The 25,362-nt window shown below is 36.8% G+C and overlaps 1 protein-coding gene across 1 annotated transcript; it reads left to right on the forward strand.

Annotated features, from left to right (window-relative positions):
• Positions 1 to 6,733: 6,733 nt before the first annotated feature.
• On the forward strand, positions 6,734 to 22,195 carry LOC124155822 (probable cytochrome P450 6a14). Its single transcript, XM_046529948.1, has 5 exons — positions 6,734 to 6,990; positions 14,963 to 15,917; positions 17,356 to 17,598; positions 19,506 to 19,784; positions 21,876 to 22,195. The coding sequence occupies exons 2-5, from the start codon at positions 15,002 to 15,004 to the stop codon at positions 22,043 to 22,045; spliced, it is 1,608 nt and encodes a 535-aa protein (XP_046385904.1). The 5' UTR covers positions 6,734 to 6,990; positions 14,963 to 15,001; the 3' UTR covers positions 22,046 to 22,195.
• Positions 22,196 to 25,362: the final 3,167 nt, after the last annotated feature.

The raw sequence follows: 25,362 nt of genomic DNA on the forward strand, positions 1-25,362 counted from the left end.
GCCCTACCAGCGCAGTACTCGCCTGTCGTTTGTGAGGTGATTTTGATGAGCTATCGAAGGTTGAAAAAAAACCCCCCTCGTATTCGCTCAGAACATCAATGCATGTACCAAAGTTGCCTATCTGGACAGAAAAACAGGATCAGTCGCGTAAGCGGTCATCAATATCACAAAAAATCTCACATAGGTAGGTAGGTAGCTCGCATGAAGGATATTTTTTATTATTCCACGCCTTATCATCTAGTAATCAAATTTCAACGCATTATAAAATCAAGGCCAGATTTCGTGTTGACTGAAAATTAGTTCACCCGGTTTACACCACTATCACGCCCTACCCATACACCAAAGGACACACCAGAACCAAATACTGGCGATTGACCCAAATTCCGATCGGTTATCAGCAAACGCATGAGTTTCTAATCCTTAAGTAAATGAACACACTAATTCGATAATAAACGCATTTTCAGATGAGAAAAATCCTCAGCTATCATCATAATCACTCCAGTGATCACTTGTTGGACACAGGATTCGAGATTTCAGAAACTGGCATGCACCTTCAAATTCTCTATTTTAAGTATCAAGAAAAAAGAGTATTTACCAACAGAAAACCATTCTGCGATCTAAAACGATGCCATTGAAATGACCATGGGACAGTAATCACAGGACCTTATGTTTCCGAACGTGCCATCATCGTGATCACTTAGTATTAATGTTTATTTTAGGAATCAATTTTGAATTAAATAAAAATAGCAATAATAAATTTATTGATGATGGCCTAATAAACCAAATCGTAGAAGGACAGGTGGTAGGGAAGAAAGGTAAGGTTCTGCCCCGGAGTTTCATAGTACAGGTTATAAAGGATCTAAAATAGAAGGAATACATCACTATGAAAACGCTGGCAGATAGGAGAGCGGAATAGAGAACTGTGTCAAGGCAGTCCCCGAATTGTGGACTGATGATGATCCTCCTCTTCAAGAATGTAGTTTATCGCCATGGTCATCCTAACCCACATATTTCTCCTTTTTTAACAGGCATATTGATCGGCAATGAAAATACCGTCAGTAGTATTGTCCTTTGAGAATTTTTTTCTCATATTTTGGGTCGGGAACGGTGTCCATTTAGTCGCCGTAATTTCCCGTGAGGAATTGAATCATGTATTTAAGGGAGGTCTAGAAACTAATCAGGGATGGCAATATAAACTAAACGAAGTCAAAACCAGTTAATTTAGAATCGTATCGTTCCCGGGAGCGAAATGTAGAAACAAAACCAAATGGATTTAAGCCCGGGGAGCTTAACTCAGGGCCGAAACGAAATCGGAGTCAAAACTACTTCGGGTCGAAACTAATGTAAAGGCCGTTTCACACGGAGCACGACATTGCGCAGGTTAGAGCTGCATTAATTTCTAAAATGGCGTTGAATTGCGCGAACGCATGAAAGAAATTAGAACAGGGGCTATTTTGCCGTCTCGCATCCACGCATTCTCGCATGTGTTCTAGCAATTTACCGCTTTACACGACACAATTTTGATTGCGCCTTCGCACGTACGCAATTCCGTGTACCGTGTAAAACGGCCTTAAAAATCTGGGACAAAACGAAACGCAGATAATGAATCGCACCGGAGGAACCACGTGCTTTACCTTGGAACGCTTTAGTTTCGGCCAACACACCGAGTGCGAAGTTGGTATGGTTGAATGAGGTATAGGTTCGGCCTACCGCTATTAGATGCAATGGGAAACTCGTCATGCATATTATTCGTTGGTCAGGTGTTCAGTATTACATATAAGAGAGCCCGTTCATAATATATTTTGCGATATTTACTTGAAGGATGCTGTGCCAGCAGGGTAACAACATAACAATGAGGGTGTACTAATAGAATTGAATCGCAGAACTGTTTTTTTGAACCGCGGTTGATTAAATGCCTTAATATCACTCTTCTATCACATTTGGTCCACAATCGTAATTAAAGGAGCTCATTTTATTCATCAAATTTGAGGCATATTTCGTACCTTAATCATTAGAACCATTTTTTCCGATTGTTGTGAATGGATATATACTTGAATTGGAGTTTCATTTCTCTAAAACTGTACTTAATTTAAAATTAAATTTGATAAATACCTAGAATACTATTATGGTGCCATGAAAATTTATTATTAGACTGAATTTTAAAGTTATTTGAAATACTTATTTGTTAAATTTTACCAGGTTCAGGGATGAATTAAGGTCAGCAATCGCCCTCCCCCCGCGCCGCATTTCTCCAATGGGTGTTAGTGAAGAGTTATCGGGATCGCCACCGGGTCAGGAACTCCATATCTGCCGACGTTTCGATGTCCGACTCGGTCATTGAAACGTCGGCAGATATGAAGTTCCTGACCCGGTGGCGATCCCGATAACTCTTCACTAAGTCCATTCGCCGGGAAAGAATGAAATCTTTCCCCCAATGGGTGTGCTTACGAACCAGAGCATCGAATTGTGCTTCATGTTTAAGGGAAAACATTACCATATGGGGAAATTTTAAGAAAATATCAACATATCAAACTCATGAAATCTTATACTGAGGAAAATGAGCCACCAAGGTCTCCTTGACCATAGCAATTGCGAATCACAATTCAGGCAAAAAACGCTGAAAAATGTAAATGGAATATCTTGATGCCGCATGAAACCTACATGGTTTATTCACTTAGTTCATCAAATAATACGACCAAATATCATAGTGGACGTGGTCACCATGATTCACTCTAATCGTGAACAACAAAATTTTATTCTTCAGTCATAATGAGGTGCTACAATATTTAGATAAAGAAATTCACATTTTATACAATACGAATGTAATTCAGCGAAAATTTTAAATTAGGTACAAAATCAGTGATGAATATAAACAACGCAACATTTGGGCATTTAAAAATCGTATCGTGACATTATAATCATGAAATGTCCTTTCGCTGCCATAACGTTTCCGGCGGAAGTACAAGCGATAAGGTCAAAGACCCTGAACTCTACGGAAAGCCATATTGCTTGACTCAACGGAAAGACCTTCTCGGGCGCTAAATTTTAATGTCCCACTCTCCTTCTCCTCGCCTCTAATGGTACCCCAATAGGGTAGTTTCCTTCATCAAAGAAAACGGAAGGCATTGATTGCGATTCGTTACCCACCATTAGTGTATTCATAATACACAAATTATTTGGTTTTTGAAATACCGGTTTAGACGAATGGCAAGGGTCAAATTTTATCCTCATTTGAAAAAGGCCAGATTGGCGCCCATGCGATTCCACTCCACATGACGTCACAGGGACATAGTTTCTACACGAGAGGATAGGAGTTATACATCGTCTGAGGTTACCAATGCATGCATGAGGCACAGAACTCAGGGAAACATGTCTTAATAATCACCTACTAAAACTGGCTAAGGTCAGAAAGTTTTCTTCGTTTGATAAGGTATTAATAAACCTTTTTTAAGCCATGCGCTACCAGACAGGAAGGTACTCAGCTACCCGTTAGCATCCTGCGTCCTATCAGCGCTCAGAGCCTCGCCTCAAGGTCACCTCACCGGGCGGGAGGGGGAACCAGAAATACGACGTACGGAGATATTTCCCGGCATTCATACTTGAGCGTCGCGTTTTCGCGCGCTTGAAAATTTTCACTTATCATTTAATCGCGAAAAATAGATATTGTCATTTAAAAATCTAAAAGCGTGAAATACGTACTCCAGGAGTAATAATCTTTCGATTAAGGCAATAAAAAAATAATAGGAAACCACCCTATTAACACCTACTTCATTCTTGAAATCTCCCAACGACTATCATAATCCAAGCTTGGTGGGCGGAAAATGATGCCTGGGATTAGCTGACACCAGTCATGAGCAGGAGAGTGTTAAAAGGACGCATCTTTCCCGTTCCATTGGTCGTGGTTTGTCTTTTTTTTGTAGCGTTACCTTTTTTAAACACTCGTGCTAACATCTTAAAATTTTATTGAAAGTATATATGAACAGCAGACCCATATTAGTATTACCAAGAAATTTTTTTTTCACATTTGAAAAAATAAATACACCAAGGATGACGTTCGCCATGAATAAATATTTGACTTAGCCGGGATTCGATCCCGCATCCCCCGGTCATGATACAATAATATTTTTAAATTTGAAATACAGGTATATGTTGAAAAGGGTCTGGTCTAAATAAATCAACATTTCAAGATAACAGTGCGACATGTTTGAAGACAATAGCATAAGTTTGAAATCAATAATTAATTATTAATTTTAATCAAATAACTAAATATTACGTCATTAAAGACAAGCGATCAAGCGGGAGTGATGCGTTCTCTCACGGAGTTTTCAAGTGGCTACACTGAAACTGCTGACCCTCTCTCTACAATCTAAATCTCCATTGTAATTACAAAAAAAATCATTCTATATGAATAATCAACAAGCAAAAATATGTTAGCACAGGATAATATTCGTATCGCTCACTTCCAATGTAATTTTGTCCACTTGTCGTGAGTATCCCTCAGCAGATGAAGGCCACTGGGATGCATAATTGTAATGCTATGAATCGCAAAAGTCAACACCTTGGGATTAAAAAAATACCACAATTCACTTGTGTATTTTCACACAATTCCAAGCTCCATCTCAAAAATTGCAGGAAAAAAGTCTTCTACTCTATTGCGTACTGTAGAAGCAACAGCACATATCTAATATGCAGAAGCATGATAAACACATATATTAATTGGTTTTAACCCGTAGGTTCGATTAAATCGTTTTTTATATTAAAATTTTAAAACATATATGGTCCCACAATTAAGATGCTGGCAAAAACATCGAAAATATTCGGAATACAATCTCAGAAGCTCTAAGAAAATAATTATTAGCACGAGATAGAGTGAGACTCCTTTCGGTCTCCAGCATGGGCGTACCCAGCGAGGGGTAGGAGGGGGAAGCTGCCCTCCCCCCTAGAAGAAAAATTCGCAAATACGTCTTTAAGGAAAATAATATTTTTTTCAAGCAAATAATTTTAAAAAAATAATAAAGAGGTGTTACAGTTTCCTTAAAATGTTGATTTCATTCACCTTTTCCATGCTTAAATCTTACCTATAACTTGAACAACCATGGTTTGCCCCCTCCCCCTATTTTTGATCCTGGGTACGCCCTTGTTCTCCACTGTTAGTAACCATATTTAGAGTAAGCTTCGAAACCAGAACCTATCCGAAATGGAATTTCAGCAAAAATGTAATAACGCATACCTATGTTGAACGGCACCATTTATTCTTCGAATTACTTCTTCCAACTTTATGTCATATTTTTATGTCATACTTTCAACTTTATACACACTTTGATACCGCCCTCCAATACTAATTAAAATACGAATGGTGAACATGAAACCAATTCATTCTAAATTATCATCACGACAAAAACAGGTAGATCAGTACATAGTTTTACAAAGTGTTTAGTAAACGGGTGACAAATCTTTTTAATATTATAATAAAAAACATTAATATATCGGCAAAAACATATTGCACACAATTAATATAACATTTATTTCTATTCGGATATAATATTAAGGATATGGTTTAACTTTTCCGGCACAGCTTGGCGCAACCAAAATGCAAGAAAAAATTTACTCTTTCCCTATCACACTGACAATTTGCTACCAACCATGGTTTCGAAAATTACATCTAATTTCAGACATCTTGAAAATGACAGCAATTTTAACCTTGATAATGATAGCAATGTCAACTTTGGTAATGACATAATCCTACAGTCGGAAATGAGTGGAACGTAAAAAATTGCATGAATCCATAGGATTCTGAGATCAACGATAAATGGGACGAACAGAAGAAAATCATCCAATCGTTGAGGAAATAGCGGCTTAGATCAAGGGATCTTTAATCGATTACATTAAACCTTTCGTGGAAAACTCATTATTTACTAAACATTAAAACTGTTAGGCTATTGAAGAGTTAGATATGGAGTGCAACGTATTATGGTACGGAAACGTGGACACTGAAGCAGAGGACGAAAAAAAAACTGGAGATGTTCGCGGTAAAGGTGTAGAGGAGAATGGAGAAGTTGAAGTGGACGGCGAGGAAAGAGAACGGCTAATTGTGAGTACAAGTCACACCGAGCGATGAAAGGTAGCTTCAAGAGGAGATGCGGATATGACAGAGAGTCTGATGGATAGCGCGAGTACTGATTGGGGAGCAAATACTTGGCGCATTTCGTATTAGGGTATTTAAATGTTGAGAAACGACGCACCTGGGTAGAGATGTTGAGATAAAAATATGTGACAATTTGAATGCCATTGGTTTAACACGGTTGATTTGACTTAATCAATCATTACAATACTTCCATTCATAATAAGTAACGAATAACAACTTAAACATACCACCAAATAGTATGCTTTAAGTTTAAATTGTTTAAGTTCACGCTCCTACACAACGAGAATCTTCGTCATCCGTCTAGAACTGTCGCGAAAAAATGACGAGTAGTCTCGTCATTCGTAAGCGACGTGTTAAAACCGTGTTAAAGGGAAGAATGTTAGTAAACACGAGAGGGGGAGGAAAATAAAACTTTTATCATAATAATTCACAATCATTGCTCGCCTTGCGCACTCGCCGAGGACGCCTCGGTGCTCCGTCATTGCAGACGCCAAGAAAAAAAACCGCCTCCGATGAGCGATTATGATTTCCTACGGCGCAATAGAATAGAGAGTTACCTAGTCCCAAACAACAGACCGAGTGGGTGTCTATGATATGTATCCGCCATTCAGATCTGGCGGAGGGATACGACTGTTGTGTGGTGTGGGGGACGTTTTCCTCCTCCAGTAGACCAACTCAGCACAGGCGTCTCATTCGTCTCGTCGATCTCCGACGGGACGTTTGTCGCGCGCGCTTCGCGTTGGAGCGCACTTTCGACCTCTGATTGGGCGAAGGACCCACCATAAGGGAAGACCTTGGACGCACGAATGCGGCCGTGATTCTCACAGGCGTTGGACTAGAACACAGTGAGTACGAGTCATTTTTCGTCAGCTGAGGCCAATTTGTTTGGGCCATTTTAACACGGAAAAGGGACCAATCATCTACTTCAGACAATACTTGGAAGGACTTTGAAGAAATATTACTTTGATATTACTTAGTGAAGTGGATGTCGGTAGCAAGTTTTTGCGAACCAATCTTACCCTGCGGTAAGGGGCGGTCTGGGGTGATTGGTGGCCCGTGACTGGGCCCTCCTTCCCCGGATGATGGGGCCCTCGGGAAATGGGGGTTCGGAGTTCCCGGAAAAGTTTTGGAAATTGTATACCCGGAAATGTATATGACGCTATTCTGGCTCTTAAAAACTAGATAAAAGTGAAATAACGTTTCTATCATCTATAAAGTGAATTTGTTCCCTAAAAATGCACTGCACGATAAAAAATCTAAAACAACTTTTTCGAAAAACTCTTTCAAAAAAGCATCGGTTTCTTTTTTATCTTATGACACCTTTATTTTATTAATTTTTTATATAATCTTTTTACACGGAGAATTTTGTAAATAAATAAACTAATGACAGCGTAGAATTTTATAATCGCAAAAAACTTATTATCAATAGCAGACACTTATTACTTTCACATACATTTGTTAAAACTCCGACCGGTTTCGGCCGATAAACCATTATCAAGAACAGAAAAAACGAAATAAAGAGTACGCAAAAAAACTTTGATTCAAGTGATCTGAGCCATTTCTTATAACACCTTTCATATACGATAAACGCGTCCATTGTGGGCACCCATGACTTCGGGGCCCTCGGCAATCGCCGCCCAGTCGACCTGGCCAGACAGCCCCTGCGTGTGGGTGCAAAAATAGGAATAAAATATTCTTCCTTAAAAATTTTCTTGCTTAAAATGCATTGAGATTGGCATCCATAATCCGAATTCATATTTCTTCCCACAGCAAAAACTCGTCTTCTTCAAAGCATGCATTCATTGGCAGAATGAATTTTCAATCAAATATTTAAAAGATTCATTCTACGCGTATTTTTACACGCACTAGAAAATTTTGAGGATTAGGTCCTGTGGCCCTTCCAGTTCCTCCTCCAGCGACATTTCTTCAAATTCCTTCTCCATCGCAATCTAGCAATTACTAGTCTCTCAAAATATTTTTTAAGGCGCCATATATTTTATTATGGGAAAGACAACAAAAATTTTCAAGAGAATGTCCGGAAACACGATTGACAACTGAGTTGCTTGAATTATTTGATGACATGAAGGCAGAGGTCAAGTTACCAAGAAATTTGAGGGCGTGAAGATAAAAGTGATATCATAATTAGCCAAAGAGGTCGAGAGTGCAAGATAGGATAGGATCTTGCCCGACACCCAGAAGACAGCAAGATACTTCTGGGCAATTTTCCAACGCCCCATTCTTTCTTACTATCCCAGCTCTTATGTTGGGTGTACAAATCTTGAGTAATACCCATTCTAAGTCTAATTTTCCTATTTTTTTCATGAATTAACTATATTTCGAGATGGTAACTTTTACAAATATTAGCTGGTCTCAAATGCTGTTATTCAATTCCCTAGGCATTGACTGTTAGAGAAAACACGAACTTGGCATTTCGTAAAAAAATCACCATATTAACTTTTTCAGATTCGTTTTTTTATGTTTTATTGCCTAAAATTGATTTGCCTCGTTTAAAATTGGTCCTTAATCGAATTTGGGAACAAAAGTTAAACATTCTCCACGAAAATATCCAAAATTTCAATTTTTTAAAGATTTCGTAGAAAATAATTTATTTGCTAAATGAAACCCAACCGTTGGGGAAAGCCGAAAATGTTAGCTTTCAGGGAATTTCTGTCGCGACCATACTAGGCAAAATTTGACATCACGAGTCTAACTTGTCACATCGAATTCGTATTTTGAAACTTGTCACGATTATCGAAAGGGCAATTAAAATTTTTCTCCACGTGAATTGACTGCATGAGGCTGTTATTACACAGAGTAACTAATGGAAGCACGCTCCATACAGTGAATGCCACGCCAAGGATGGTGAATGCCCTTTTATGAGTGAACCAATCAAAGCAATCCAGTCCTCAGACAGCGTCGTATCCTCATTCGCCCAAGAGTTGAGTACTGACAATGCAGCAGACAGAAAATCAAGTGGGATATCAAACGATTAAGAATCAAGGAGGGCTTTCTTTATTCTCTGTCTCTTTGTTTCAAAACTCGAACAAAAATTTACAAAAAAACATGGATGTTTCAACAGTAAAATACAGTTCTTAGCTTTCATTACACCTACCAACTAAAGAAGATAAGCTGAATTATTGAAGAGTTATTAAAAAAGTATACTTTATATCTGTAGTAAAACCAGTATAAAATTCTATTTTTTACATTAGTGAGATACAACGTAGATTGTTAATAAAGTTGATTAAACGATAAGCAGAATACAAGAGTAGCGAACGGTGCATCACGCAAAAAATGAAAAATGCTGGCGTGAATATGAATAGTTCAAGAGTAGAGAGAACCTTTAACTGCTGAATCATACTATTATCGAGGTAGTGTTCAAGGACATATTTAATAATCTTTCCACTAACTGGCGCAATATGAAAGGGACAGCAAGCGCTTAATCCTATGCGTATATCCTGTCTCACTGTCGATCAATTACCGAAGCACCTTAAATTATACCGATTATGCAAAACTGCCCATTCACGATATCCAGAGTGATTAAATACCAGCTGAGAAAGGTCTATACACTTACTTCATTCAAGGATATCATGACAAATCGATAAAGAATAAATTTCATGTACTCTGGTAAATTCTTCAATCCAAGACAGAAGATATTTTGACGGTGATTACCATTAAAGTATTATACCCATTAATAAAGGTTTGCATGGGTTATTTATGAAGTAGGTATTCCGATAGTCCCCTCTCCTTTCATGGACTTCAGTCTTTAATTAATAATAAGACATACTCCCTTTCATTATACCTAAAAATCCCATTCACTTCTTTCCTATCCCTCTTTTACCCAACATTCTACCCTCTAAATCTGTTTTCTACGTCCTCTCTCCGCTCAGTACTCGCTCCATAAATACTGCGCTGTCTCCTCTAAAATTTAACGTTAACTTACTATAAATTAAACTATCTAATGCGAAGGTCAACTAAGAATTATTCTGACCAAAGGGATAAATTAGCATCTTCGAATGCTTCCAGTGATTTCTTTGCGACGGAAATGTGGGCGGCAATGACGCCATCTACAACACCACCACACCAACACAATCTTATTTGGCTATTAAAAAATACAATGTAAGGCAATTTATACATACCGCATGCAAATTAATTACAGCCATGTTATGGCTCATTCAACGGAACCACTACCCATTCCGAGAAGCTTCCGGCATTCCGAATGCCATAAAAATATGACATTGAAAAAAATAGTACCTTTGCAAGTAAACTCCTTTTTCAGCTATGCGAATTACGAGAATTTTCGCGAGATCAAGTGGTCCATATTCGTTTTCTGTTCTTATTTATTACATCTGTACGCATTCTGCTGATAACTTCTAGCTTAGATGTGAATCGCAAAAAGTAAAATACAACAAGGTAAAATGGAAATGTGGAAGTATGCAGGTGTGTTCGAGCTTTATCTATAAATGTAAACAATATTAATCCTTCTGAGACGACAGAAAAGCGAGTGGGCCGATTATCAAATACCCACTTGAGAGATTGCACAATGGAGAACGAGTGAAACCTTATCTTCACCAAAGATAAGGTTTTTTTGAGACTCTACGCATGAAGGCAGAGCGCTGGTCCATTAGAGGGTAATGTCGCATTTCGGTATCAAAACTCGTCTCACTAAGATACTTAATCGACACAATTAGCGCTCATGATGTATCGAGCGAGCTTGATCAGTTTAAAAAATCATAATAATGAATAGCAGGTCATCAGAGGGCAAAACATAAATTAAGATCGCATAGTAATGAAAACATAGGAAGTGCGAAAATTCAATAGAAGAGAAATCACCGGGTTTGACCGGGATTCGATGCCAGATATCCTGAATTCGTGATAAAACCCTGCAAAAAAGAATTCGACAGGGTTATTTAACAAAGGGAGAATTGCTAAGGTTTTTTTCAATGCCATACTTTTTATGGCATTCGTAATGCTGAAAGCTTCTCAGAATGGTAATGGTCCCATTATGTGGGACATAGTTTGTCTTTAATTCATTTCATACGGTGCGTATAACCTGCCTTACGTTATACTTAAAAAAAATCAATATATAAGGTCATGCTGGTGTGTGGTGGAGTAGTAGATGGCGTCATTGCTACCCAAGGTAGTGACCAAAGTTCGCGTATCTCTACTGCGATACGTTTTATCGTCTTCAATTTGATCATTTTTTCCCGGTTTCAAATCAATTTCAATTGCAGCTAGCCTAGACTGGAGGAGAAATTTTTTATCTTCGTAATACCTTTTAGGTGTATAGGCAGTCTTATTCCGATCGCGGAGATAGGAAGAATGCAGTAGGTAGGGTTGGTGCACTCTCAAACCTTAATGTTATGCAAAGCTTATACTCATCAACTTTCAAATCAAAAATGGAAACAACTTTTAGCGAGAGAACTTCACATTTAAGATAGAATTTATCAGCAGCATGCATACAAATGTAATAAAGAAGGACAGAAAACGAATATTAACTACTTCATCACTCAAAAGTTCCTCTAATTCACGTAGCTAAAAAGGATTTTACCATCAAATACCCATTAACGAGATTGCACGAAGGAGAATGAGTTTTTATCTTCACTAAAGATAAGGCTATTGTGACTCTACGCATGGAGGCAGAGCGACGGTCCATTATAGGGCAATGTCGCATTTAGGAATCAAAACTCGTCTCACTAAGATAATTAATCGGCACAAATACCTAAATAACAGAGGAACCATTCCGAAATATCACATCATTTTTTTAAATTATACAATTAAAGTTGATTACATAATTGACATTTTCAGGACTCCTTTGACAAAATGCTACAATACCGCTGACACAGTATTCTAATACAGAGTTAAGCATGAGAAAGGTCGTGTGGGGTGCTTGTTACATCCAAAATCTTCTATTTGCATTAAATGTGACGGAATCCACCTATGCCTCTTTAATGTTGAAAAATATCATACCACTACATTGCTTGAAGGCTCGACCAATCCTGCGTTAGAATTCGATGTGCTCGAAGATACAAAATAGTACTTTCTGTAATTTTCTCAAATTTTAACTCAAGATAATTTTGATCTCAGCCTGTAATAGTGTTCAAAGAGTCTCATATTTATGAGTATTTTTTCAATACATGTGAGTTTGATTTAAAAAAATGAATTTAAAGAAGGTTGCTTCCTTGAGGTTGCTTTGACACTTGTATAAAAATACTTTTAAAGTCGTGGTGCAAAGGTGAGGATTGACTTGCCTATGAATTTGATTAACAAAGGATCCATTGTTACATTGGAACAGAAATAGTTTGAATATAGGGCGTGAAAACTACGAGTAAAAACACCAAAAAATAATTTCGAAATACCCCGTTTTATGGTACTGCACGAGAGAAAATCCGGACCGAAAGGTAACAGAGAAACAGAAATTAGTGAATAATGACATCTACTTTTAATTTTCACTAGAATAAGCAGCTAAAAGATTGGTAGAAATACAGGAGAAAATTAACAGGCCGATCATTCTGGATTCAGGAGGAACGGAGTTACCCACTAAGGAATCTACTGTTCTAATCTTGGAAAGTTAAGATACGTTTCACCACATCCTCTCAATGCATTTGTTAACCTTGTGGCCTACGAATACTTGAAATGGAATATGAGCCAAATAGATTAAAATAGGAGATTGAAGTTTATAATGATAGAATATTACATTGTTAAAAATAAGAGGAACTTACTTGAGTTAAAAATAATCTATAAGCTCTGAAATAACCAAATACAGCAGATATGACTTTTGAATGGATGGAAATAGAAAATAAGATAACAAAGGCCATAGACTTGGATGAAACATATCAAATTTTATCTTGTATAACTGTATGGCAGAGCAAGCAAAGAACACAAAGAAAGGGAAATCAATGATATGATGATAAATATACAAATAATTAGGTGTTCTGTACCACTGATGAAACTGCAGTCTTGGCAAATAAAAAAGTAGAGGATAGCAGGAGTAAGAGATTTCAATTTGACGGTCATTAGAAAGGCAAAGAAAATACCCAGAAGTGAAGGAAAGGGATAACAAGAAGGGCAAAATTGCACTGTTAGGAGAGGTGTTGGTGCATCAAGTGCGTATAAAGTAAACCTTGATTCCTGAGAGAGTATAAAAAAATCGTTACCATGATCGTCGCTCTGAAGCGAAAGTTTTACTACACCAGCTCAATATACAACGCTTATGCGTTTAAGGTATTTTAGTTTAAAGGCCAGAAGTCTTTCAGGGTATAAAAAGGATATCAACTTGAAAATGTTCAACATTCTCGAACTCAATTTGTAGATGATAAAAAATATGGGATATACATTGACGAGCGGATGAGAATAGGTTGTCGTTCATTATGTAAAAAAGGCATCAATAAGAAATAAGGCCGTTATCAAAACCAGTTAAAGCAGATCATGTGAAATAATAAAGACCAGATGGAGATATAAAAAAAACATTGGAAATAGAAACTTAGAATTATTTATAAATAAACTGAAATTACTTATAGTTTGTGCTATGAAAATGTTAGGCAACTTTAAACTCGATTGTTTCTGGCTTTACCTTGAGAAAATCCATTCTGAACAATAAAAAGTTATTAAATAAATCGTATTGAATAAATCGTGTGGAAAGGTACCATAACTTTTTATTGTTTAGGCAACTTTACTCAAAATTAAATATCCCGAGAGCTGCTGATAAAGAATTTCTTCTATTTATACTTAAGTTCCTTCGAATTTGCCCATGGGTAATGTATGTGCTGTCATTTTTTTTCAAGAGTACCCCAAACTCAGTCCCAAAACATAATTTTATAATTAGAGATATTCTTTAAAAGTATAGGCTGGTGGCGAGAGCATACTTATTCTAGACAAGATTTTTGAATTTACTGAATTTACGGAACTTGATACAATAAATTCCGATTCGATATAAATGCGACAGTGCAAAAAAATACGAGGCCATGATGCCAAGGAAGACAGATAAGGAACAATAATCTAAGAAATGGCAGGTATAAAATTTATGAAAATACATGTATCACTTCCGGGAAAGATATAATATAATTATGGACAGCGTATTAATTTGAAAACCGAAATCAATGCTATGGTTGTTATCAATATTAATGTCGCAAAGTTAATGTAAAAGAATTCGGTCATTTACCAAGTAAAATGTATTTAGCTCATGTGCACGTAGTGATATAGCGTGGGATTTGGCTCGACCCACTCCCTCTAATCTCACGTGAGAAGGTTCAACATTCGCATTTTCAGTGTAAATACGTTAATCTATTCTTCATTACGTTGGACTTTATAAAAATACAATTTGTTTTATTATTTTTATTTAAGATTATTGAAGACTATAATTTAAAATTACTATGATTGCAATTTTACACTGTTTCTTACAGAAAATAAAATTACGTGACACTTGCCAGTATCAGTGGATAGCCAATTCGTTTACCCGAGATTTCGAGGCCCTTCAAGGGTGTATGAAAAACACCCCAGGGCAAATTTGGGTCCTCCCTCGGAAAATTTTGAGATTTTTGAGGTTGAAAACGTGATTTTTAGGACTCAAAAACACTAATTTTGTACGAGCATTTAATAAGAGTTATTTATGGAGGCCATCTTCCTCGTTTTGGTGCCTCTTTTAAAGGCTCAAGGGGGAGTTGTCATCCGGAAACCCCCCGTGGTTACTCTAATTCCAGGACTCCCCCCCTCTCTCCCACGTGAGATTGGGTGCGAGAATCGGCTTGACCCCCTCCCCCTCTAAATGCCTCACGTAATTAATGAATTACCCCTAAACTGTTTTTAATTATATATTTATAGGCCACAGCAGCGAGGAATAGCGGAGCTGCTACCTTCACGATGATTTTCATCGACAGCTTCGGAGTCACTGAGGTGGTGATCCTCCTCATCACCATTCTATGTGGATTATTTTACTGGGCCTTCATCGCTCCACTAAATTACTGGGGTAGAAAAGGTGTCCCAAACATTCCTGGCACCCTCATTTTCGGGAACTTGTGGGACGCAATAACTCTTAAGGGAGCAATCGGCGAGATCTACGCGGATCTGTACTTCAAACTCAAAGGCAAGCGCTACGGAGGATTCGTCAAGTTCCACAAACCGGGGATCATCGTCCGGGACCCGGAACTCATTAAGAATGTCTTGCTGAGGGACTTCACGCATTTCCATGACAACGACGTCCAGATGCACCCCAAACTGGACCCGCTGATGGCGAGGAACATATTCGTGGTGCCCGGTGAGAATTGGAAGAAAATCCGGTCGGGAGTGACACCTGCGTTTACTGCACAGAAGATCAAAACCATATTCCCGCTGATAACGGAGAACTGCGATCGCTTGAAGGTCTACTTCCGCGAAATGATCGAGAAATCAGGCGAAAAGGGCTGGGAAATCGAGATGAAGGACATGGCGGCGAGGTTCATGACAGAAAACGTCTCGTCATGCGCTTTCGGCTTGCAGACGGACGCCATAAGGAATCCGGACAATGAGTTCCGTCAGATGGGGAAGCAATTACTGGAGCCTACGCCGATGAAGGCTCTGGTCCAGTTGATCATCATGGTTCAACCAACCCTGTCGAGGATTTTGCGGCTCAAGTTCTTCTCAACAGACATAACAGATTTTTTCAGGCGTCTGGTGAAGGATGTGTTGAGCAAAAGGGAGGAGACTGGTACAACGAGGAATGATTTCCTGCAGATGCTAACCCAGCTGTGCAAACAAGGGAAGCTTGGCCTGATAGAAGAGGAGAAAGAGAAACAAAGTGGTAAGGATACAAAAAATAAAAGAAAACCGTTAAGTGTAGGGAATCAAAATATGTACGGACACTTTCGAAAGTTTTAGGACAAAGTTTGTTGCGCCACTTCTTCTTCTCAAGGAAATTTATTTTTCCTTGCTCCTTTTATTGTCTTTGTCTACATACCTAAAATATTTCATTTGCGTACGCATTAAATGTAGAAGTATTCTATAAAATGTGAAATACAGTAAATTTAATCTCATTAGAATTGCTATAAACATCCAGCCAACATGGCTGATTGATGAGTACGCTATGAATTTTCTGATTGAAGTTTGGCTAAAACCTCCTCTAGCTCCGAAAATTACTCATATAAAGTTAATTATATTTCTTACCATCCCTGTAGCTAAAATATCATTGCAAATTATCATTCGGTTTCGATTTATGTTGGAATTAGTGATTATTTCGTGTAATTTTAATGCATATATGCCCCGGATTTCATTCTTGGTTTGTATCTTGCGTATTATAAACCTTACTCTGCATGTGACTGCGGTGTTATAATGGCGAACTCTCAAGTCTATCATGAATGCTCTTTGCCATCGGAAAACGAAGAATATGACTACCATGCAATCGAGAACATAATTTAAATATGATTTATAAAAAAAAATTTTATACTAAAATCTCATTGCAGCGTTTCCAAATAAATAAAATTTACTCTGAAACCAATAAATGAGAAATTTTTCTATAGGTAAAACATTTATCGAAAAATCAGACTTTGAAGCACGAATTATTCCTTGTGTGATAAAGTGACATATTACTTGCAAATAAACTTCTATCAATTAAAGTCCTCGAAATAATTGATTATAAATTGCCATCGGCAGGAAAATAATATCATTCGCCAAAGCATACTACCTTGATTAAAAAGAGTGGGCTATGACTGCAAAAAGTAATGTCTATTCTAAACGTTTGCTTACCATGAAGCACGAGCCACACAAATCTGAGAATTACTCAACGAAGATCAGATTAACCAAATAAAATACAGTCATGGTTGAAATTCGGTCCTTTATTCCTGCGGGGTTTTATTGGGAACAGCAGGATTCACATTTTTACCAAATTTGAGGTCAAAAAACAATATTTTTACTTAAATTAAAGCTTGCAGGCCACGTGGATTCACCCACAACCTCGAAACTCACCTATAACTTCTAAAATATTTGCGTAATGCCTTATTTCACAAAATTTATCTCTTGCAATCATTTTGAATGAATGAATTCGTAATGAAGATTACTAACAACTCCATTAGAAATCAAAACAATATAAATAGAGAGTGAATGAATTGCAAAGAATTAAGGATAGCATGAAGAAAAATTGAGCAACCTAAAATATTTTATTTGATATAAATACATTACATGTTCCAAACAGATGACATATGAAATCCAAATGCTTAACTTTAATTTTACGAAAACTATTCCAGAAGGCGGAGACATATTAAGTGGCACAAAATTGGATGACATAGCGGCCCAGGCAGTTGGATTCTTCACAGACGGCTTTGAAACTTCATCATCGCTTTTTGGATTCACAATTTTTGAGATGGCTCATAACCCGGATATGCAGCAAAGACTCAGGGAAGAGGTTTTTTCGGCAATGGAACGCCATGGTGGGCATTTGACATACGAAGGAATTCAGGAGATGGAATACATGGAAATGGTCGTACAAGGTGAGCTGGCAGAAAAATAATAAACTTTAAAATTAGCCATAATATTTGTTTCCATTAACGTCGCTGATTTTCAGCTCTCTGAGTCAATAATCAGAACAAGATTTCATCAGGACGAATAGAATTGGATTCAAGTAGCCTTATTTCCAAATTTCTTATTATTCAAAATAATTACGATTGGTCGCGTGGCGTCTACCAGACGCCAGGCCATTTCTTTTCCCACATCATATTTTCATAGCTAGGAAACTCATATTCCTTGCACCTTATTATTTTATGATTCTGAAATAGTCACCAATATGATTATATATTTAGTCACATTTATGAAATTAATTTTGATACTTTGTTGTTTTCGGAGTCTGCTAGACGCCACGCGACAACTTGAGTTACTATACGTTACATGCTCATAGCATCATGATATTCATCGTAAAATTTAAATATGTTGATAATTTAAATGAAAAACTATGCAAAGCATTAAATTTTGGATGGGCGTCTTATTGCGACGATTTTTTTTATTATAATCAATTTAATACCTGAATAAAACTATCATTGCCAAGAATTTACTATGGTTCTCACATTATTTGAGTGAACTTTGGCGTACAAAATACCGTTTACCCCTCTGCTACATACGTTTATGGTGGCTAATTGCATTGATGTAGATGCATGGCATTAACGTAAACATACGCATAAATATTTTGCGGTTGCATCGAATAATAACTTTCAAATCTGATAGGATATATTTTGGTTCAAGTTCAACTGAACACGCAATCAATATAAAATGTCTCCAAAGTCAATAATTCCCACTGCAATCAAAATTATTTTTTAGGTTATTAGCAAAATCATACTGTGAAAAATATGTTTGAGTATATTTTACAAATTAAAAATGCTGATATAATTTCGATGAAAGAAAAACTGCAAGAAACATCAAAAGAAGTAGAACTCAATTTTTAATTAATACAAATATCTCCAATGTTATTATGCGTAAATTTGTTGTCCATTCATGAAATTAAGTATTCATTGAATGAGTTTTTGTGGTTAAATCAGTTATTTATACTTTTACGCATTTTTTTTAACCATTACTAAAAGGTGTCTGTGAGACGCCGCGCGACAAATAGCGTTCCAAAATGTGCCGCGACTAACGGAGGGTTAAATGGTTGATGAAATTTTTAACCATGCTTTACCACAACCACAGATTGACACATATCCACACATTGGATCGGTGATATTATGACTACAGATGAAAAATTAAAAAAAACAGAGCTCTCTAACTTAAATTTGAACTTTCAATTCTTTAACGAGTAAAGAGATAAACAAACAAATCATAAAATATTTTATTATCTCCTCCGATCTTAATCAACCATTCCCATATCTTCTTTAAATTTACTAAGTGTGATTGTCGGTTTTCACGGCATTATACATATATTATGATTTTATTGCTCCATCATTAAGTAAAGTGATATTTTATTCAAATAGAATGAAACACTTTTCCTCAAAAAGTTGAAATTATGGTCACCACCGATAGGTACTTGGGAGTATTTCTTAGGAACTACGACGTGATCATGATTGCTTCCTCAGTATAATAATATTATGTCCGATATATTTCCCATTATAGTTGAGCAAACGGTTATAGAGAAGCTGCATAGAGGCAGACAGTATTTTAATTGCAAATATTAGCTGCTGACATGCAGCCAACTAATCTTAGGAACGGTAATCCAAATTCAAGAAATACCCCAACCTTTTGATTCCATAAAATCTACGCATATTTTGGGTGAAATGAAATAGCATCATAATCATTTTAGGCGTAAATAATTCATAACCAATCAATTGATCTCACCGGAAAAAGTATCATCATCTAATGGGCCATTGAATCCATGTGAAGCAGATGCTGAAAGATTGGCATGTGACTTTTTCAGAGACCCTCCGCCTGTACCCACCCGTGTTGTCCTTCACTCGGATCTGCACCAAGCGGTATCAGCTGCCCCCACACGACGAAGGGGACGACTCGGAAAAAGGCGGAGTTTGGATTGAGGAGGGGATGCCAGTGGTGATCCCAGTTTATGGCCTCCACAGAGACCCCATCCACTACCCCGATCCAGAAGTATTCGATCCCGAGAGATTTACCGAGGAAGGAAAGAAGGAGAGACATCGATTCGTCCATCTCCCGATCGGAGAAGGACCAAGAATATGCATTGGTAGGTATAATAAATTGTTTTCTTCATGGATAACTAGGTTAAACTCTAGTGATGGTCGGATCGGATACCTCGGATCCAAATATCCGCGGATATTTCCCTTCATCGGATACATCGGATCCAAAGTCGCGGAAGAGATCGGATCTGGATCCGAAATTTTAAATAGCAATAGCTTCAGCGAATGCAACGCCCCATAACGGTGGAAAGAGATCCGATTCTATCTTCGAATGCGCCGTTGCATGCGATTCTTGTCCTACTCATGAACCGTTTTGTTTGAAAGCTCTCGCAGAGGTTACGTAGGGGAATTTCAGCCGTGGAAAATAAAAAAGGCAAAATACGACTGGCACATAGTGTGACTCTTCACAAGAGATTGAACAATCATCGGGGGAATCTCAGCGTTAGGAATTTGAAAATGCATTTGGATCCGAAAATATCCGATCCGAAAGATTCGGCTCCGAAAATCAAGGATCCGATCCGAATCCGGATCCGAAAAAAATCCGTGATCCATCCATCCCTAGTAAACTCATATCAGATTTTACACTGGGTCAATGTATACCAGCGGTATTCTCCATCATCCTCAGATAGAGGGTAGGTACTGTGTCAAATTGTACTGTTCTCCTCTTGTATCTCTACTATCAGGTATTTTTCTGTTCTCCTTTACCTTTTTCATCTCAGATTGGCCATGAGTACAAAGACGCGGCGTAAAACCTGAGTAGAAATTACCAATGCATGTCTGTATCTTTTTCTTCAATTTAAGGCATTTTCAATTTGCATAATTTTATTTCATCATTTATTTACATATTTCACTACTCATTAGTACATGGTGATTTAATCAATAGCGCTGAATTCAGAGTGGAGCGTAACAAAGCAATAAGTACCTACAAGAACTTCTGCGGTATTATTAATATATACAGCACTTCAGTATAAATACTAATCAGCATGAATGATTAGGTCCAATTTTTATTCTTATTACAGTTTTTAAATATATTTACGATAATATTGTTATGTTTTAAATAAACATTTGTGTTCAGAATTAAAGGTAAACGAGAAGGAAAGAAAAATACATATAAAAAACCATTTTCCCAATGTTACAATACGTACTGTTGAACTATCTCGGAGATATTTAAAATGATTAAAAACTCCGTGTTATTATTTTAAAATTTTTACGAAAATATTTTATAAGGATTACTCATGCTATTTGGACCTATTTAAATGAGCATTTAACGTCCTTCAAGAAAATCTGCAAACATAATAGCATACTAATTCATAAGCGAAGAATAAAAACTAAGAACAAAGGAGCTGGATGAAAGAGGGGCATTCTAAGGACATTGTCACTAACATTTTAGAGCTATTTAATTAATGATGGACACACTTGTTTTATCTCCTTCATTCTGATTAACATAGATGCATATTTTCCCAATGAAATAACAGTGTCTCATAGCTAAGCAATGTTCCATCGAAAGATATACCTGAGATTTCTCATGTAATTATTTTTCACTCCTCAATCCTTTGGAATACAATAAGCCACTCCAATGATAGACGATCGTGAGTTGAAGGCTTTCATCTTTGTGCTGATCTAAAAACTTAAGAATGAATGATTTCAAACGCAGACCAAGTGTTAAAAAGAAAAACCTAATGAAATGGCTTGAATGTAAATTCATAATGAATGATTGTTTTTTGTTACGCTTTGGAAAAAAAATGATTCACATAGAAAATTATAATATTTACCCAGAAGATTTAACTGTTTCAATTTTTTAAATTTATGAAGATACCCAATAGACATGAAATGCTGTAATTGACTTAAGTTGCATAACTAATATGACTTGGACCACAAAGTCGCAAAATATGAATGAGAAGGTGTACGGTTTAGTTGTTATAAAAAGAAAAACTAGTAATTATTCCTACATTGCCATTAATTTGAAGCTATAGGTGGATTATAACAATTAAAAAATACTTGAATATTTTCTTAGTCTTGTACGATTTTCCGTTCAAACCTCAGCATTCAATTATCTTATTGGAAATCCCGATATTTTAATGATTTCTTTTACATTACTGATGTGAAAAAATAAAATTTGTATTTCTTATCTTTTACAGGTATACGATTTGGATTGGCTCAAACAAAATCAGCGATAGCGACGGTATTGGCCAATTACGAAGTTTTACCATCCGAGCGCACGAATAAACCCATTAAGATCGATCCAAACAACTTCTTGTTTACGTCCAAAGATAAATTATGGGTTAGATTTCGGCATCTGAAACAATGAAAATCAGTATCATAAATACATTATTAACGAAGGACGTAATAAAAACACATGGCTTCTGCTAAGACAGATTATTGCACCATCAATCTATGCAAGTATTATGCTTAACAATGTAAAACCTCATTTTTTACCAATAAATATTTATAAAAAATATCCTTTACTCCAGTGTACATAATTTTTATGCGATTTGAAATATTTTCTAAAGAAATCCAGACCAATTTTAGTGTCAGGATTTACCAATTCTGGAAATAAGCAAATTAATTCGTTGCTTCACTGCATACGTCGCTTCGCAACCACTCATGTCAATCCCTTTTTCAGGCAGATTTTCACGATCTGAAACTGAAAGCCATAAAACCTTAACAATATTTCACGAGGCTCATACCTTTGCAAAATGTGATGATAATGATCTCTCAACGCGAAAAGTATTTTATCTTTAAAATAAGTATTTTTTATACTAATACGAATTTCCAATAAAAATTACTTACTATAAAAAAATTTGAAAAAATGTGTCAAGCCGTAAAACTAATAATAAAAGTCTTTATGGTTGAATTGGGAGGGAATATTTGCTATTCAACTGTAATGGATATTTTGCCAAGTTAGGTGTTAGAGTTGTGAATGATGGTATAAGAATGTTTGCATTCGTCCACAGAGGAAAAACATCCTTTCATACCATTCAGACTACCATAAGATATGGCAGTCTGAATACCAACTAAAATAGCATATAATTGCGGATTCATTCACTAGAAAAAAAAACTTGCATTCACGAAGACAACGGTTGTTTATTCAGGAGAACCAAGCACCAGTTTTTTATTATTAGCACCAGAACCAAGGAAGACTGCGAATTTTATTTTCAAATACGAAAATCTCCAAGCTGGAAGACTTTGGGAACAGACACATAAAGGTAATAAAAGTTTCAACACATAAAATCCGAGGATATTTAATCAAGGTTACTTTCGGTTACATTCATGGAAAAGAGCTTCTGTTTGATTGAAAAAATATCCAAACTTATTCGAAGAAGATCAAAGGCTTGTTGATAAAAAAGAAGAAGGGCCAGAGGCGCGTAACTGTTTGCCTCATCTCCTCCTAGAGGGGATTAATAAACTGTTTGGCCTTCCAAATGGAGTTATACATGTGCGCGGTCACGCTCTCGGGGAAGCACGAAAGAAACATTACTGAATTTGCAGTCCAGTCAACTCAGGCGCGGTGAGCTGGTGACGTAATCGGCCCAAAAGGACAGTTCGGACCTTGAGCTGCCCACGACGACACACTCCATGTCATCCTCTATATTATATAGACGACCAAAAAATCCCCTCCCACCTTTCATGAGATATTTGGAAAGAGTCGGAAATAAACAAAATTATAACTAGAAAAATTAGAATCAGAAGTAGCAAATGAGTACCATTTTCGTAATTATAGCAAATATTTCCATCCAACTCCACCATAGTACTGACTGTTATAATTAGTTTTAGGGCTAACATGTTTTTTCGCCTTCTTTCAAGTAAGGATGAGATATTTGGAAAAAGTCGGAAATAAACAAAGCTAAAGAGCAAAATAAGAATCAAGAGGGACGAATTCTGAGAAACGAATGGGTACCATTTTCATAAATAGAGCAAATACTTCCATTTAATTCAATCATACGGAATGTTATTATTGGATTTAGGACTTAACTTTATTTTTGAAACTTCTTTAAAAATAACTTTTATTGGCGATTCCTATAAATACAAGGAATATATATTTTAAAGAGAAAAAACCTTTTGCACTGCAAAATAACTGGTACATAAAGGAAAACTTTCATTTGATAAATTCGGTAGGTACATAAAAAACACACTACAAGTAGCACTTGCTGATACCATACAATTTAATTGATGGTATCCTGGTATTTTCCTCAAAAAAGTAAAGTAGTGCTAAGGGATAGTTTGGCAAATATTTTTGCAACCATGTGGTTTAAACAGCAACTGGAAGAAATTTTTTCTAGAACTTTAATGGGAATTAAAATATTAAAAATAACCGAAAAAATCCAAAATAATAATATAATGAATGAGGGAACAATTGAAAAAAGTATCAGATACAAAATTTGATCCACTCATCACAAAAAGTCGACAGCACTTCATAGGAAGACATTGGAAGCGTTTTCTTTGTATTCCCGATACACCTTGAAGTCACAAACTCTGTAGGACATTCTTAGCAAATGTAATTAGTGGAAAAGCACACGCTCATTTAGATTCAGAGTTTTCCCTATGGGTTAAGATGTCATTACAAGAGGTCAGCTCGATTGCTGTAACGAGGGTAATATCTTGGTTCAATTTTTGTCTGTAGAGGGCGACAGACAGTCAAGGACACTAGCGATGGTTTGAACGGCGGGTGAGGAGCGTGAAGCAATATTTGCATACGGTTGAAGGACGAAGAGAAGCCCGGAGCGCTGGTATTTCACCATGTCATTTCGGACAGTGCCAAGAGGCCGTAGTTATTGTCATCAAACCAGACACTGCAATTGAATCGCTCTCCTAATATAAAGCGAGGTAAGGTGAGAAAAAAATTCCTCTTCATATCAGACTATGTTATGTAGCTTTCTAAAATTTCATTTTTTTTTAAATTACAAAAGACTATAAAAGATTTTGTAATGTTAATATTTAATGTAATGTAAATAATTACCAATCCATATGCATATAAAGGGACGCCTTTTTGTCTGTCCGGAGTGCATTTCCACAAGACTGCACGGATTGCAACTTAAGTCCTCCCAAAGGTGCATCTCATGCTTCCAAACTCCGTAGTACTACTTTCAGATGCGCCAAACAGGTCATTTGTGTCGTTTTCTCGTTGATGTTTGTTGTGTCACGTCATGCAACTTCTAAGGTTGGCCATCCTGCCGCGTAGGCTTACTTCTCGACACGCTCAAAGAAAAAAATCTTGCCATGTGACCATGAATTCCAAGTCTCCCACTTCTATAGGTACTATCCTTCCCGAGAAACGCCGGGTGGCCTGCTAGTAAACCTATATAACGAAAGAAAGCCTGTAACAATGAGTAAATAGTTCAATCATCTCCAACACGTAATCAAGGAACAGAGCTCCATTTTATTTTATTCTGTACGGGTTAGAAAGTCAAATCCATGAATACGTATAGGAGCACCTAAAAATATAATTATTTTCAGGATATCTCGATTGTACTTCTTTTACAAAGATTTCTCACCACAATTATTCAAAGAAACAGAAAGAGATCCTATCGCAATATTTTCCTCATTTCCACACTAACACCCATTTGGAGAAGAGAATGTTGCGTCTACGGAGGATATTAATTTCAGTAATAGGCGTTGATACAAATA

The sequence above is a fragment of the Ischnura elegans genome, chromosome 3 (genome assembly GCF_921293095.1).
Source record: "Ischnura elegans chromosome 3, ioIscEleg1.1, whole genome shotgun sequence".
Classification (NCBI taxonomy): domain Eukaryota; kingdom Metazoa; phylum Arthropoda; class Insecta; order Odonata; family Coenagrionidae; genus Ischnura; species Ischnura elegans.

Bases quoted from the DNA above. Each gene is read 5' to 3' on its own strand.
- LOC124155822 (XM_046529948.1), top strand. From the start codon at position 15,002: ATGATTTTCATCGACAGCTTCGGAGTCACTGAGGTGGTGATCCTCCTC. The intron at 17,599-19,505 runs GTGAGCTGGCAG...TGACTTTTTCAG, and splicing joins CATGGAAATGGTCGTACAAG to AGACCCTCCGCCTGTACCCA. The intron at 19,785-21,875 runs GTAGGTATAATA...TATCTTTTACAG, and splicing joins AGGACCAAGAATATGCATTG to GTATACGATTTGGATTGGCT.